Raw genomic sequence first — 13,075 nt, 5'->3', positions numbered from 1 at the left:
TGTGATGAGAAGACTGGAATTTAATATACCGAACTAAGTTACTTTAAAAGCACATACAATTCTAGCATCGTATACTGCAAATTTTTTACAGATCGATATTTTTTTTAAGAAATCAGAGAACTAGTTTCATGTATATCTTGGTTATTAAAATTCTAGTGCTTTATTATCATGTCAAGCTCGTACCCTGTAAAAATGTAAGTATAAAACGTGATATAAAACTTTTATGTAAGTCTCATTAATTGTTAGTTACAGAGCACAAAATAAAATCGGATATTATTTTCATAACTAAATGTGTATAAATCCTGAAGAACTAATAGCACTTTTAATATTAAGTGAGGTGTAATCTCATTTATCCGACTCTCGCATTTATCCAACTCTCTCGTTTATCCGATTCTCGTGTTTGTACTACACTCACGTTTATCCGATTCTCACGTTTATCCAACTCTCTCGTTTATACGATTCTCGCGTTTGTACGACTCTCACGTTTATCCGATTCTCACGTTTATCCAACTCTCGTTTATCCGATTCTCGCGTTTGTACGACTCTCACGTTTATCCGACTCTCATGTTCATTCGATTCTCACGTTTATCTGACTCGCGTTTATCAATCTCTCACATTTATCCTGTGTTTCGGTCAATCTGGACAGACGGCTAGTCGGATAGCGGTATATTTAAAGAGTCTATGATTCCTTGGCAGCACGAGAAAACTGCGAGATCTGATGTCAGGAAAGATCAGTCATAGTCAACTGACTGTCTGTTATCGTGGAAATGTTCAAATGTTTATTCCTTTGCGAATGTTCAGTTCAGCTCCAATTTACCTTCCACTTAGTGCAGGGTCTGAAATCTGCACAGGCGAAAGGAAATCGGTGACGAAAAACTAAAAACGAATCTTCTGTGTAATATAGACGAAGAGGTGCTCTCACTGTCTCATGAGGTGAACAATTGACTGCACTACGATGTTTTCGACATTAGAGATACCTAGACTACAGAATCAAGTGTAATATAGATGAACAGGTGCTCTCACTGTCTCATGAGGTGAACAATTGACTGCACTACGATGTTTTCGACATTAGAGACACCTAGACTACAGAATCAAGTGTAATATAGATGAACAGGTGCTCTCACTGTCTCATGAGGTGAACAATTGACTGCACTACGATGTTTTTGACACGATCAAGGAGCAACCGATTTAATGCCAGATTCCAGGAGTTAAGTCTTTAACAGCATGAGATTTCAGATGCTGCACTGAGAGGAAGGTGAATTGGAGCTGAACTCAACATTTATTCCTTTATTATACTTTACCATAATCAGTGATCTTCCCCTTCTACAGAAGCAGGTTCAAAATTCAACTATGCCTTTCTACACAGTTTGTCCACGAAGTTTATAGTTATAGAAAGTCTTTAATAATAAAACAACAAGACCGCCACGATATCAGTCAAGGTTACAGAACAACATACACAACTGGTATGTACTTCTAGCCAGGGAGATGTATGTAAATAAGAGAAAATTGTGCAGAAATGGACTGTGCTGAAGGCCTACCTGATGGAAGCCAAGGTAACTCTCAATGGTGTGCGTGGCGAAGAACACTTCCCCTTCGCACGTCAGCATCAGCAGGAACCCGTTCAGCGCCTGCAACAGTTGCAACACGTTATAGTCATTGACTTTGTTTAAAGTTTGTTGTTGACGATGGAAGGTTTGAGAGGTTAACAGGATTTCGGGCATTTGCCACCGTTACACGTTATAAAAGGTATAAACACAACGTTTCGAGGATTGGAATCTATACTCTTCATCAGGTTGGGGTCATTTTTTGCATGTATTAGTACTTCCCCTACCTGAAGAAGAGGATAGATTCGAATCCTCGAAACGTTGTGTTATACCTTTTATAACCTATGACGATGGGAAATGTCCGAAATCCTGCTAAGACCATCTCATTATTATCCATTTTTACAATACAGTGTGTCCCCAAAGATATGCTACACTTTTGATTGAAATAGCTACTTTTTTATTGATCGCAGGTCTATGAAACTGGTGTAACTTAAAACAGCTTGTATGGTTTTGTTTTAATTAGTTGAATTACCCATTGCTGTCATCCAGTTGTAATGTGTGGTTAACGATTTTTACGAAAACAGTAATCATGGCAACTTTGCAAACAAGTTCAGTGCATTTTGTGGCTAGGAAAGTTTAATTCTGTGATTTAAATGCAGCGTGAATATCGTCAATTCTTTTTTAGAAACCCCCTCTGACGAACGCAGCATTTATCGATGGGATATGAAGCTAGTAACATTCAGCTTTTTCGCCAAAAAGCGGAATAGCTAAGCTAAAAGCAGGAGTCAAAACCGTAGAGAACACTGTTGAAATAGAACCAGAAGTTTTGTGCGCAAAATTGGTTATGGGTTAAATGTTCCTAAGTTAACAAAGTTTTGAATAAAAAATACTTAAATTTAATTGTTACAAACCTTGACTATTTGTTTCCTGATGGCAAATTAAACATTTATGGCATTTTCGTTGCTTTTCTGTATGAAAATGGAATGGATCAACATTTTATAAACGGAATTGTTTTAGTGTTGAGGCTACCTTTCACTTGTCTGGAACTCTGCATCATCGTAAAGTTCATATATTGAACACTGAAAGCAGTTAATTACAACTGCTCATGAAACAGTTACCCCAGAAGTCCTGATAAAAGTATGGGAGAAGATCAAAGTTCGCCTGGACGTCTCCAGGGCGATTCATGGTGCTCATGTTGAGCTCAGATACACTGACGTAAAACTGTTTAAAGTACTCTTTAATCCTATGTTAACCTCATGCTTGTGCTGTGTGTAGCCTATTTCTGTAAATAAAATTATTTAAAAGTGTTACATGACTTTATGGACACACTGTGTATTAAAACACACATGTACATATTCTTAATATTATACATAACCTCTCAACTCCCGGATTTATAAAAAACAAAAAAAAAAAACAGGGTCGTTACTGGGGAATATACAATGTTTCAGAGCGCTTGATTGCGAAACTATGCATTTCGAAATCGGTGTATTAAACAAGGGTTCATTGCTTGGATACCTCCATACTTCGAATTGTACAGAATAATTGCATGCAAGTGACCTGAATTCGCTCAATACCATTCTAGAATTGGTAGTTTGAATTACATTATCCTTAACATTTACCATTCCAGTCGATTTTAATCTTATACAAAAAAACAACGTGTGTCGGATTTTGAAGTCCGCCATCCGCTCGAGCCTCCAGACCACAGCCTCGCTGCTATTGGAGCGTCGCGACGCCGGATGCTGGCCGGGGGCGGCGCGCGCACACCGGTATCGACGTTTGTGGGCGCCGAGTCGGAGCGGGGCGCCCGCCGCTACCATGGGGTCGAGGATAATTACATACAAGTCCTGCGACGCTTTGTCCTCGGAGTATTACAGCATGGGCTTGGCGCCGCGACGCCATTCTGACAACGGGTTTGAGTACAGACTTATATTAGAGTACTAGACGTGCAATTAACCTTATCAATATTCTAGTGATTTGGACTCTCGACTATTCAACAAGTAACTCTACAATGACAAATTTTGTTTCAAAATATGCCGGGTGTTCCACGAAGAGGTTTAAACAATTGATTTTACATTACTTGCTTATTTGGGAGTGCCGATGGCCGAGCGGTCTAAGACGTTGGACTTTGAATCTGAGTTAGAGATAGCGCAGGTTGGAATCCTGTCTGTGACCGTTGCACTTTTTATCAGTACCATCGACCTTGTACTGTATCGACTCTCCCACTTATTCTGTTTGATAAGATCCTCGCACAGGCCAGTGGCCCATGAGGACGGGCAGAGTACGGTAAGGCTTAAAAGAGGATTGGCTTCTCCTTAAAAAAAAGAATGTACTGAACATTTTCAAACCCTGCACAATTAATTAAATAGATTTTAAAAATATTCTGTAAAAATTTCAGCTCTCTAGCGATTGTTGAAACGAAATGGTGGCATTTTGAAAAACTATACTTGGAAAAGACTAATAAAGGACGAAATGACAACCTTCATGGTCGTTGAATTGGTCGTGGAAGTGATTTTTTTAGATTGGCCACTCCGATCCCCAGATTTAACTGTGTGTGATTTACTTTCTATGGAGTTACTCTGACCTGTAGTCTTGCTGGGAATTTTCCATACGAATAATATTTTGTATGTGGAAAGCTAAGTATGTGGAATAAAGTAATTTGATACGAATAAGCTTGTTTTTCTTACATATACTAAGTATGTGGAATAAAGTGATTTGATTTGATACTTAAAGGAACAAGTTTATACTCGTGGCAACAATAATGATAAGGAATTGAAGAAGAACTTTTCCGGATATCACAGAATTTCTTTGTAAGAGCTTACGATTCATTTGTTAAGCGCTGTTATCAGTGTGTCGCTGTGGATGGATTACAGTTTGAATAATTGTGGACTGTAATTGTGTATTGTGTAGGTATTTTAATAGGCTATGTTCTAATTTTCTGATTGAAATGCTTTATTTCTCTAGAATATGACAATAAATAATTTTACAAAACCAAAAATACTGTTTATTTTACTGGTTTTAAAGTATAGTTTTTTTCAAAATGAACGCCGTTTTGTTTCAACAATAATTGCTAGAGAGCTGAAACTTTCACAGAATATTTTTAAAACCTATTTATTAAATTGTGTAGAGTTTGAAAATGTTCGGTACATAATTGGGCAAGTAATATAAAATTAAACGTTTAAACCTCTTCATGGGACACACGGTATATCACATCCAGCAGCCTTCCCAAAAACAGTTGAATAAGTATCCCCAGATCTTGAACTTTTTCAATCGTCAAATAACGATCTAAACCTAATGAAACACTTATTCAAACCAAAGAGTAAGTAAAAGTCTTTGACTAATAATAGGAAATATTTCTAGTTTGCGAGCGGTGTGACGGATCTACCCTACTTAAGACAAACAAAATAAAATATGCATCAAATTTGCTTAAAAGTCTTACGATAGTTAAGATTTCTGAGAATGATTCAGAAAATGAAAATGATGAAGTCCATCCGAAAAATTAAAGCTACGATTTTTGTAGGTTAATAGAGCCGTACTTTGTAGAATTATAACTTTTCAGGATCTTCACCAACTCGAAAAGGGGTTGAATACATGGATTTTTGGCACAAAAAATCTATCCCTTTTTTAAATATTTAAAATCTCAATAAAGTGGTTTCCATTAATCTATCCTGAAACAAACAGAAGCAGCTAAAGGAAATCTCCTATTACAAAACATTCTTCTTGTTGAGAAGGATTTCTAAGCTTTAAACTCAAAATTAACTCAAGGTAATTGAACACTACGTATTTCTGGAAATTATTATATTGTATTATGTGGCTTATAGATGGAATTCAAAGTGTGTTCTTTACAAGTACATGGCTAGAAAAATGTTCTCGCCTCTGTTAAGACACAATGTGGCCAGAAGAATTTTGAATTTCCGCGGCAAAAATCAAAGATGCGCGACCTCCGTGTTCAAGTACATAACAAGGTTCCTACTGCCGCCGCTAGATCGCTCCACACTCAAGACGATTTTTTTTTAAGCGAGAGGTAACCGTAATTAAAGCTTAATTGCCATTAGATTTAATCGATATAAGAGATTTTCCAAGCGCAGTATTCTAAAATAAGTGTAAATAATCACAGTTATAAATGTAAACTTGCTGTAGTCTAACGTATTTACTTACATTTAATAGTGTAGTAGTGATCCAAGTCCCTTACGGATTGTAGTGTAGTACCATAGAGATATATACTGTACCATGGTCCCTGTACTGCCGTACAGGATAGACTGGCCAGTACACACTTATTCTATGACTGGAATGTACAGAGAAGGTTGACGTGGCTCCTGAACAAGGATGACACGTAACTGTATAGGTTCCACATTTGTTTGTTATTTTGATCATTGAATTTTATTTTGTTATTTTTTAAGTATTTTATTTTGCACAAATTTACGTTGATTTTCAAAACAATGAATTTTTCTGGCGTTTTAAGACTGCAAACATAAAGATTTTGTTTTTACATTCCGTACTAATTTTTATTATTTTAACCTTTTACTGCATTGTGTTTAGTCATTGCACTATACTGTCTAAAATTCTCAGAAAAGATAAAAAACGGAATGTGGATATCTGTGAGACCATCAGATTCCAGACTCTGCACTTAGAAAATACGTGATGACGAATTACTTGGACTATGCGAACAATCGCGCACCCTGGTGTTCACAATCCACTTAGTGTAGCGTCTGAAGTCTAACGCTGTGATAGATTTGACTCCTGGAATCTGGAATCTACATCCTACATCTGAAGAGGAAGGTGAACTGGAGAACTGGAACTTAACATTCTTATTGAATCAACCCTTCCCACCATAGCTGCGTTATTTGTAGAAAAGTCGGTTGCTCCACCGTGATTTTAGATCGTCTCATAAACATCGTGATGCACTCAATTGTGCACCCGATGAGACAATGAGAACACCACTTCATCTGGATTACATTTGTTTGTAGTCCAGGTGTCTCTGATGTCGAAACGACGTGGGGAATTCGTTTTGTGCTTCATCGTCGCCGACCGTTTTGGATCTCTTCAGATGGATGTTGATTTCAGATTCCAGAGTCAAATCTGTCAGAGCGTTGGACGAATCAACCCTTCCCACCATTGCTCTACGATATCGGACCTAACTTTGTCGTTCCCATGAGTAAAACAAAACTTCTACCGAGTAATATAACGGTACAAATATTCCAAAACTGAGTAACTTAAATCTTAAAAAAGGAATTTGATAGTGACCAATATTTCGGCACCTGTATACAATTAATTAACAATATGTACAAATTGGATCATAGATAAACATGCTACGCGTGGATACGCCGATCTGGCGCCGTTTCCGGGAACATTTAACGGGATCTGTCGGGTATTTAAAGCGACGGCCGGCTCGCGTAATTATACGGGCACAATTGGTCAAAGTGCCGGCAATGTTCCTGGGAATTGCGGCGAGGTTCTGTAGCGGCGAACCCGGCTGCCTTCACGTTGAGTGTGAGCGTGAGTATTGGCTTGAGCTTACTCTTACGACCTTCGGAGGTAAATCAGTTTTGGTCAATTGTCGACTTTCCTGGTTATGTCCAGCTTAGCGAGAAATAAAGTTAGGTAGACTTACCTCTGGTGACCAGCCTTACAGTCCAAGAAACGTGAGACAGTAACACTGGGCGAGGGTTATCCAGAAAGTAGAGAACGTTTTGATATAAACAAAAACCAAAGTAAAGGACAGAACAAACTGTATTATATACATTTGAAAGTGACACTAAAATACTATTTTTCAACATAGCCACTATACAAATTTAGGCATTTATTATAGCGGTGATAACTAGTTTTGAAAATTCTGGCGTTATAAAACTTTTCCGCCTCAATATTGTTGACTCTAAAACGTTATCCTGGTCAATATCCAACTTAGTGAGAAAAGTTAGGTAGACGTGCTTCTAGTGACCAGCCTTACATTCCCCAAGAGCCGTGAGATAATATCATTGAACGAGGGTTATCCAGAAAGTAGATTACGTTTTGATATAAACAAAAACCAAAGTAACGGATACAAACTGTATTGCATACATTCGAAAGTAACACTAAAATACTATTTTTCAACATATTCACAGTACAAATTTAGGCACTTATCATATCGGTGAACTAGTTTTGAAGTTCCGGCGTTATAAAACATTCGCCGCTGGAGACTTCAACCAGGTAGTCACACTCTCCTGCAGTTCCATGTCATCGCCATAATGCTGCGTCGCAAGCCAGGTCTTCATTGCTGGAAATAGGTGGTAGTTGCTTGGTGCAGGGCCCCCCTCAACACACACAATCTAGTTTATTTGAAATCGACAAAGGAGTTTCTTCTAAGAAATGAGTCGATAACCATCCGCACAATTTTTGCCGGAGATTGTAATGGGAGTATCAAAAGGATAAAAAAATTACAACAAATACTTTTTAGGATCATATTTTTGTTAGCTCGACTTGCTTAAAATCAACTGTCAGACACATAAGTTCTAGTAACTCTGGAACTCGCCACTTCATCCACAGTGTATGTCTGTATAAGATTTAACGTTTATTTCCGCTTCTGACGGTTAGATTGAGAGTGTCAACATAAAAAATATTCGAGTCGAGGAAAAATTGTTTCATATTTTTAACCCTTTTGATACCTTCAATTTTGACTCCCCCCCCACCATCAAAACTATCCTGACTGACAATCTGTTTCTTTATCAGTGGAAATTCCTCCATCATGTTTAAGAAAGATCAGGTTGCTTGTTTGTATGATGCACGTTGGCTCTCGAATTCTCTACTATTAAATGAATAAAACCCAAGAGAACACCATCTGAACCAAAGAAAAACTATGATTCCACCGCTTGGTTCTTATGATACATTGTTGAGTAAAATCCTGCCAATTTTCATCCTTCAAGGTAACAAAGAAAGAATTAAAATTAATCGACCAAGTAATGCCTAAGACAAATATTTATATCTACAGGATAGAGGCCCCATTATCATGGTCTCTATGGCAACTCCAAGACAGTATATTCTAAACTAAAAAGACATGTTCGCGGTAGACAGAATAGTTTAAGCCTACGATGTGTTACCTGAAGGAACATGTCTCCATCCAGCGGAGCATGGTCGTAGACGGACAGGTCCCCTCTCCCTCGGTACTGGGTGTCCTCCTTGTCCTTGTGCATGGTCACTGTAACACACCAGAGCGTTTCAGAATCTCAGACTATCCAAAGCAAAAATTATAAGCATCTGCTGAGTTGCTCATGTTGGTAGCTTTGACAATTGCTATAGGATATGTTTTATGTACTGAATTCAAGAACATACATTAGTACCGAAAAGTATAAAGTTAGAGGAAGATTCATAGAGACAGTGCTGGAACAAAGACAAGCTGGAGTTCGTGGAGAAAATTTTGCTGGAACAAACGACAAGTTAGAATTTCATGGAGAAAGTGATGCTGGAACAAAAACAAGCTGAAACTTCATGGAGACAGTGAAGCTGGACTACAAGCTGGAACTTCTCAGTGACAGTGATAGTGGAATGACAAGCTGGAGTTTTATGGAGACAATGAGGCTGGAATGACAAGCTGGAGTTTCATGGAGACAGTGAAACTGGAACGACAAGCTGGAACTTCTAGGAGAGAGTGATCTTGGAACGATAAGCGGAGCTTCAAGGAGATTTGAGGAGGAGGTGATTCTGTAAAAATAATTAACACAATTTATTAAATAGGCTATAAATAATATACAGAATCATAGAATAGCTAAAGGTGTATCCATAATTAGACAGAGGGAGGGGCAAGGCCTTCAACTCAAATTTTATCGTTGGGCTTTGTTAGATTTCTGTTTTTTACTATTAGTTAAAGCTGTAGGTTTCTTAAAAATGTACACCAAATCTAAAATAAATAACAAAATAAATGGATTTGACTACAAAAAGTTCTACTTCATATGTTTCATACCACTGGTGTTAAGCACACCTATTGCTATCTGTAATAACCTAATATACACAACATCGTGTTTCTTTTCCTTACTATCATGTAGATTAATTGTACGTACGATGACAAACTCAAGGAAACTTCAGCTCTAGTTCCTTGGTACTTATAAAATTTCTAGAATAAAACGCAGCCATGACATTTTATTCAGGGAGGAAGTGGGTATTCCGCTAATGGAAGGGATATACCTTATAGTAAGACTATGAAATTAAGTCTACTGGTTTCTAAATGAGCGGCAGGATTCATTTCAACTAAATTTTTCTATAAGTCTATAAGTGGTGTAAGTGTTCGGACTTCATAACTCCGCGCAGCCCAAGCTTCAAATGTTAATGAATGCCCAGAAAGTATACCTTTTCATTTACTACAGCGAATCTCACATATTGTTTATTACAATTTTATATTGTTTATTAAATTATTATATGACATGCAAAGGCATTTTGAGTAACTAAGCGGTGAAAGAGTCTTGCTTTATATGACACTCAATTTGTCAACAACTCACATCATATTTTCGCTGAATGTCACGCCTAAATGATCACGCGTGAAAGTATGATATTCGAGGCTCGCCCTCATGTTTTGGAGTTCTACCCCTTCTCGGCTACTGCTAAAAATAGCTTAATGTTCAGATTCGTTGTGTATTCAGAAAAACGTTTTGTACGTTTCCTGAGAATTACAGCGACGAAAACTGTTGGAAATGGGTATAAGTGGTGAATGGGGGCAGGGTGAAAGGGGGTAAAACTACGCTTGGGACGTGGTGAGCCCTGCAACCAAATCAGCTGATTTATTCCAAGGGTCCCGGGCGAGGGAAAGTTTCCCTATCGTGGACAAATTGCCAGATAGGAGCCGTACAGGGTAATGGGCTCGGGCTGCCATAAAACAAAAGTCAGGTGGGTTGGTGGTGGTGGGGGGGGGGGGGGGGCAGATGGAGTGAATGACTAATTTAAAGGGCACGATAAATCATCAAAGTCCCCCCAATGATTATCCACCCACCTGGGGTCGATAGCCGGCGGGGAACAATGCAAAAACACGGTTGACTCACCGGCACAGACAGCAGTTACATGTTACTGCTTGGCAAACAGAAACCTGGGCTTTCTGTAGTCGATGATGGGGTTGTAAATCTGTGTAATATGTATGTCCAGTGAGTCAACCTACTGCAGAATAGTTACATGTACTAACAGAAACTTGGGCTTTCTGTAGTCGATGATGAGGTTGTAAATCTGTGTAATATGTATGTCCAGTGAGTCAACCTACTGCAGAATAGTTACATGTAGTAAACAGAAACCTGGGCTTTCTGTAGTCGATGATGGGGTTGTAAATCTGTGTAATATGTATGTCCAGTGAGTCAACCTACTGCAGAATAGTTACATGTAGTAACAGAAACCTGGGCTTTCTGTAGTCGATGATGGGGTTGTAAATCTGTGTAATATGTATGTCCAGTGAGTCAACCTACTGCAGAATAGTTACATGTAGTAACAGAAACCTGGGCTTTCTGTAGTCGATGATGAGGGTTGTAAATCTGTGTAATATGTATGTCCAGTGAGTCAACCTACTGCAGAATAGTTACATGTAGTAACAGAAACCTGGGCTTTCTGTAGTCGATGATGGGGTTGTAAATCTGTGTAATATGTATGTCCAGTGAGTCAACCTACCGCAAAACCGCCACCTAATATTGCTGACATTTCTGTGGGGATGCCGATGACAGAGACACTTCAATCCCACGCGCAACCTATGAGTTGCATGGGAACTATAGAAAAATGTATTGTGTGTTATTCCTGAATAAAGATGATTTGAACTTGCACTTGAGAGAGGTCTAAGACGTTGGACTTTGAGCCTGAGTTAGAGATAGCGCAGGTCCAAATCCTGTCTGTGACCAGTGCACTTTTTATCAGTACCATCGACCTTGTACTGTATCGACTCTCCCCCTTATTCTGTTGGATAAGACTCTCGCACAGGCCAGTGACCCATGAGGACGGGCAGAATAAAGCTTAAAAGGGTTTCGGTTCTCCTTAAAAAAGGTTTTGCTGACTCAACTAATACATGTAGCAGGGCTCTAAAATGGTGTAAATATTGTATCCTATAATGGATAATTTTAGCTGTCAGTTGTAAATATATTTATAACCCGAAATGAACGAGGCATAGAACCTAACCATTGAAATTTTATTAGAATTTGCGGATATACGAGTTTTTTTATTGTTATTCATCCAATACTATTTCCATAAATCACAAGGGTTGTTACTCTCTCTTTTTATTTATTATCTCTCTGAGAAATTAAAATATTTGTTAGTGTTTTAAATATATATGCTGTAAAATCTCAAAAATATTAATTTATAAACTAATGATAAATTATTAAGCTTTTTCTCAACAGTCCAAACTTACAGAATGTCAAAGTGTCTGTTTTCAATAATAGTATTTAATTACATAACAATTTATTTGTCTTCAAATTAACATTTATATTGTATTCATTGCTCTGGTAAATATTAAAATATTGGTTTTATTTGCATAAAAAAGGAACATTGATAAAATAATAGAACACATATTTAATAGAACATATTTAATAGAACACCATTTGTACCACAAATAAATTCAGAATTTCATTCATACCCTAACTATTACTGTGTATCAACAATATGTTATTGTTGCATTATATTATTTACTTGTACCAATTGTACAATTGTAGTAAGCCTAACAGCTCTGTGGTGGAATATCTGTGTTGTCCCAAGAAAGAAGCCAGGAAATATATTTTTTTGGGAGGGGGAGGGGGTCAAGACTTTTGATGTTTCCCGTAGTGGACAGAAAGTAAGGGAAGTGCAGTCAATTGCTCATTTCCCACTTTGTTTCTTAAACAGTTCTTGACCCGTTTCAATGTTGAGAACGATCTTTCAGCAGTAAATGACAGTAATATTGAATTATTTAAATAATAATAATCATTTCTTAAAACAGTAATTGAAAAATTAAAATTTGGGTGGGGGATCCGGGCCCCTTGCACCCCCTCGCTGGCTACAAGAGAACCAGTTATATTTAACTCTTTATTCCTATATTCTGTGCGGTAATAATGGATAACTTCAAAAACTTTAAACTTTTTTCTAGCGAAATAGCCACTTGTATAATATTGCAAAAACACAATGGTATGGAGCGGCTTATGCGAAAGGCGGCGAACATTTTAAGTAATGAATAGTTAATAAGTGTACAATGGTGTATAAGGTAAGCGTAGCGTCTATTGTTGACCAAGTACATGAGAGGGGAGGGTGGCGAAGGGTGGTGGCGGGTGGCGGCGGTGGTGCGGCCCCACATTACACCGAGGGGCAGTATTCTAATACCTCTCCTGGAAATTGGACTCGGACTTCCTAGTGGTGGTCGGCAATCGGCGTAATTATGAGGGGGACACGCGAGCTACCCGGCAATGCGATTTTAATGCTTTGCTGCCCCACCGGACAGTAACGTCAGGGGTTGGGGGTCGTGACGTAAATCCGTGGCTAGTTTCTCTTGTCACTGGTGAGATGCTGCAATCTGCAAGGTATTCTTTACTTGCTTCCAACAGTAATGGGTACAGTAGAGGGAAAGCAAAGATAGA

The 13,075-nt window shown here is 38.2% G+C and overlaps 1 protein-coding gene across 3 annotated transcripts in view; it reads right to left on the bottom strand.

Annotated features, from left to right (window-relative positions):
• LOC124360858 (aryl hydrocarbon receptor protein 1) overlaps window positions 1–13,075 on the bottom strand; it is a 245,463-nt gene that overhangs the window by 30,907 nt on the left and 201,481 nt on the right. For all 3 annotated transcript variants that reach the window (XM_046814821.1, XM_046814819.1, XM_046814820.1), the window contains exons 3-4: window positions 8,615–8,712; window positions 1,539–1,628 (exon numbers count right to left, since the gene is read on the bottom strand). In XM_046814821.1, coding sequence (XP_046670777.1) covers window positions 1,539–1,628; window positions 8,615–8,707 — 183 coding nt within the window. In that variant the 5' untranslated portion in view covers window positions 8,708–8,712. The remainder of the gene's footprint in view (window positions 1–1,538; window positions 1,629–8,614; window positions 8,713–13,075) is intronic.

The sequence above is a fragment of the Homalodisca vitripennis genome, chromosome 4 (genome assembly GCF_021130785.1).
Source record: "Homalodisca vitripennis isolate AUS2020 chromosome 4, UT_GWSS_2.1, whole genome shotgun sequence".
Classification (NCBI taxonomy): domain Eukaryota; kingdom Metazoa; phylum Arthropoda; class Insecta; order Hemiptera; family Cicadellidae; genus Homalodisca; species Homalodisca vitripennis.
Note: the sequence above shows the minus strand (reverse complement) of the source record. Positions and strands in the feature narration are given on the sequence as shown.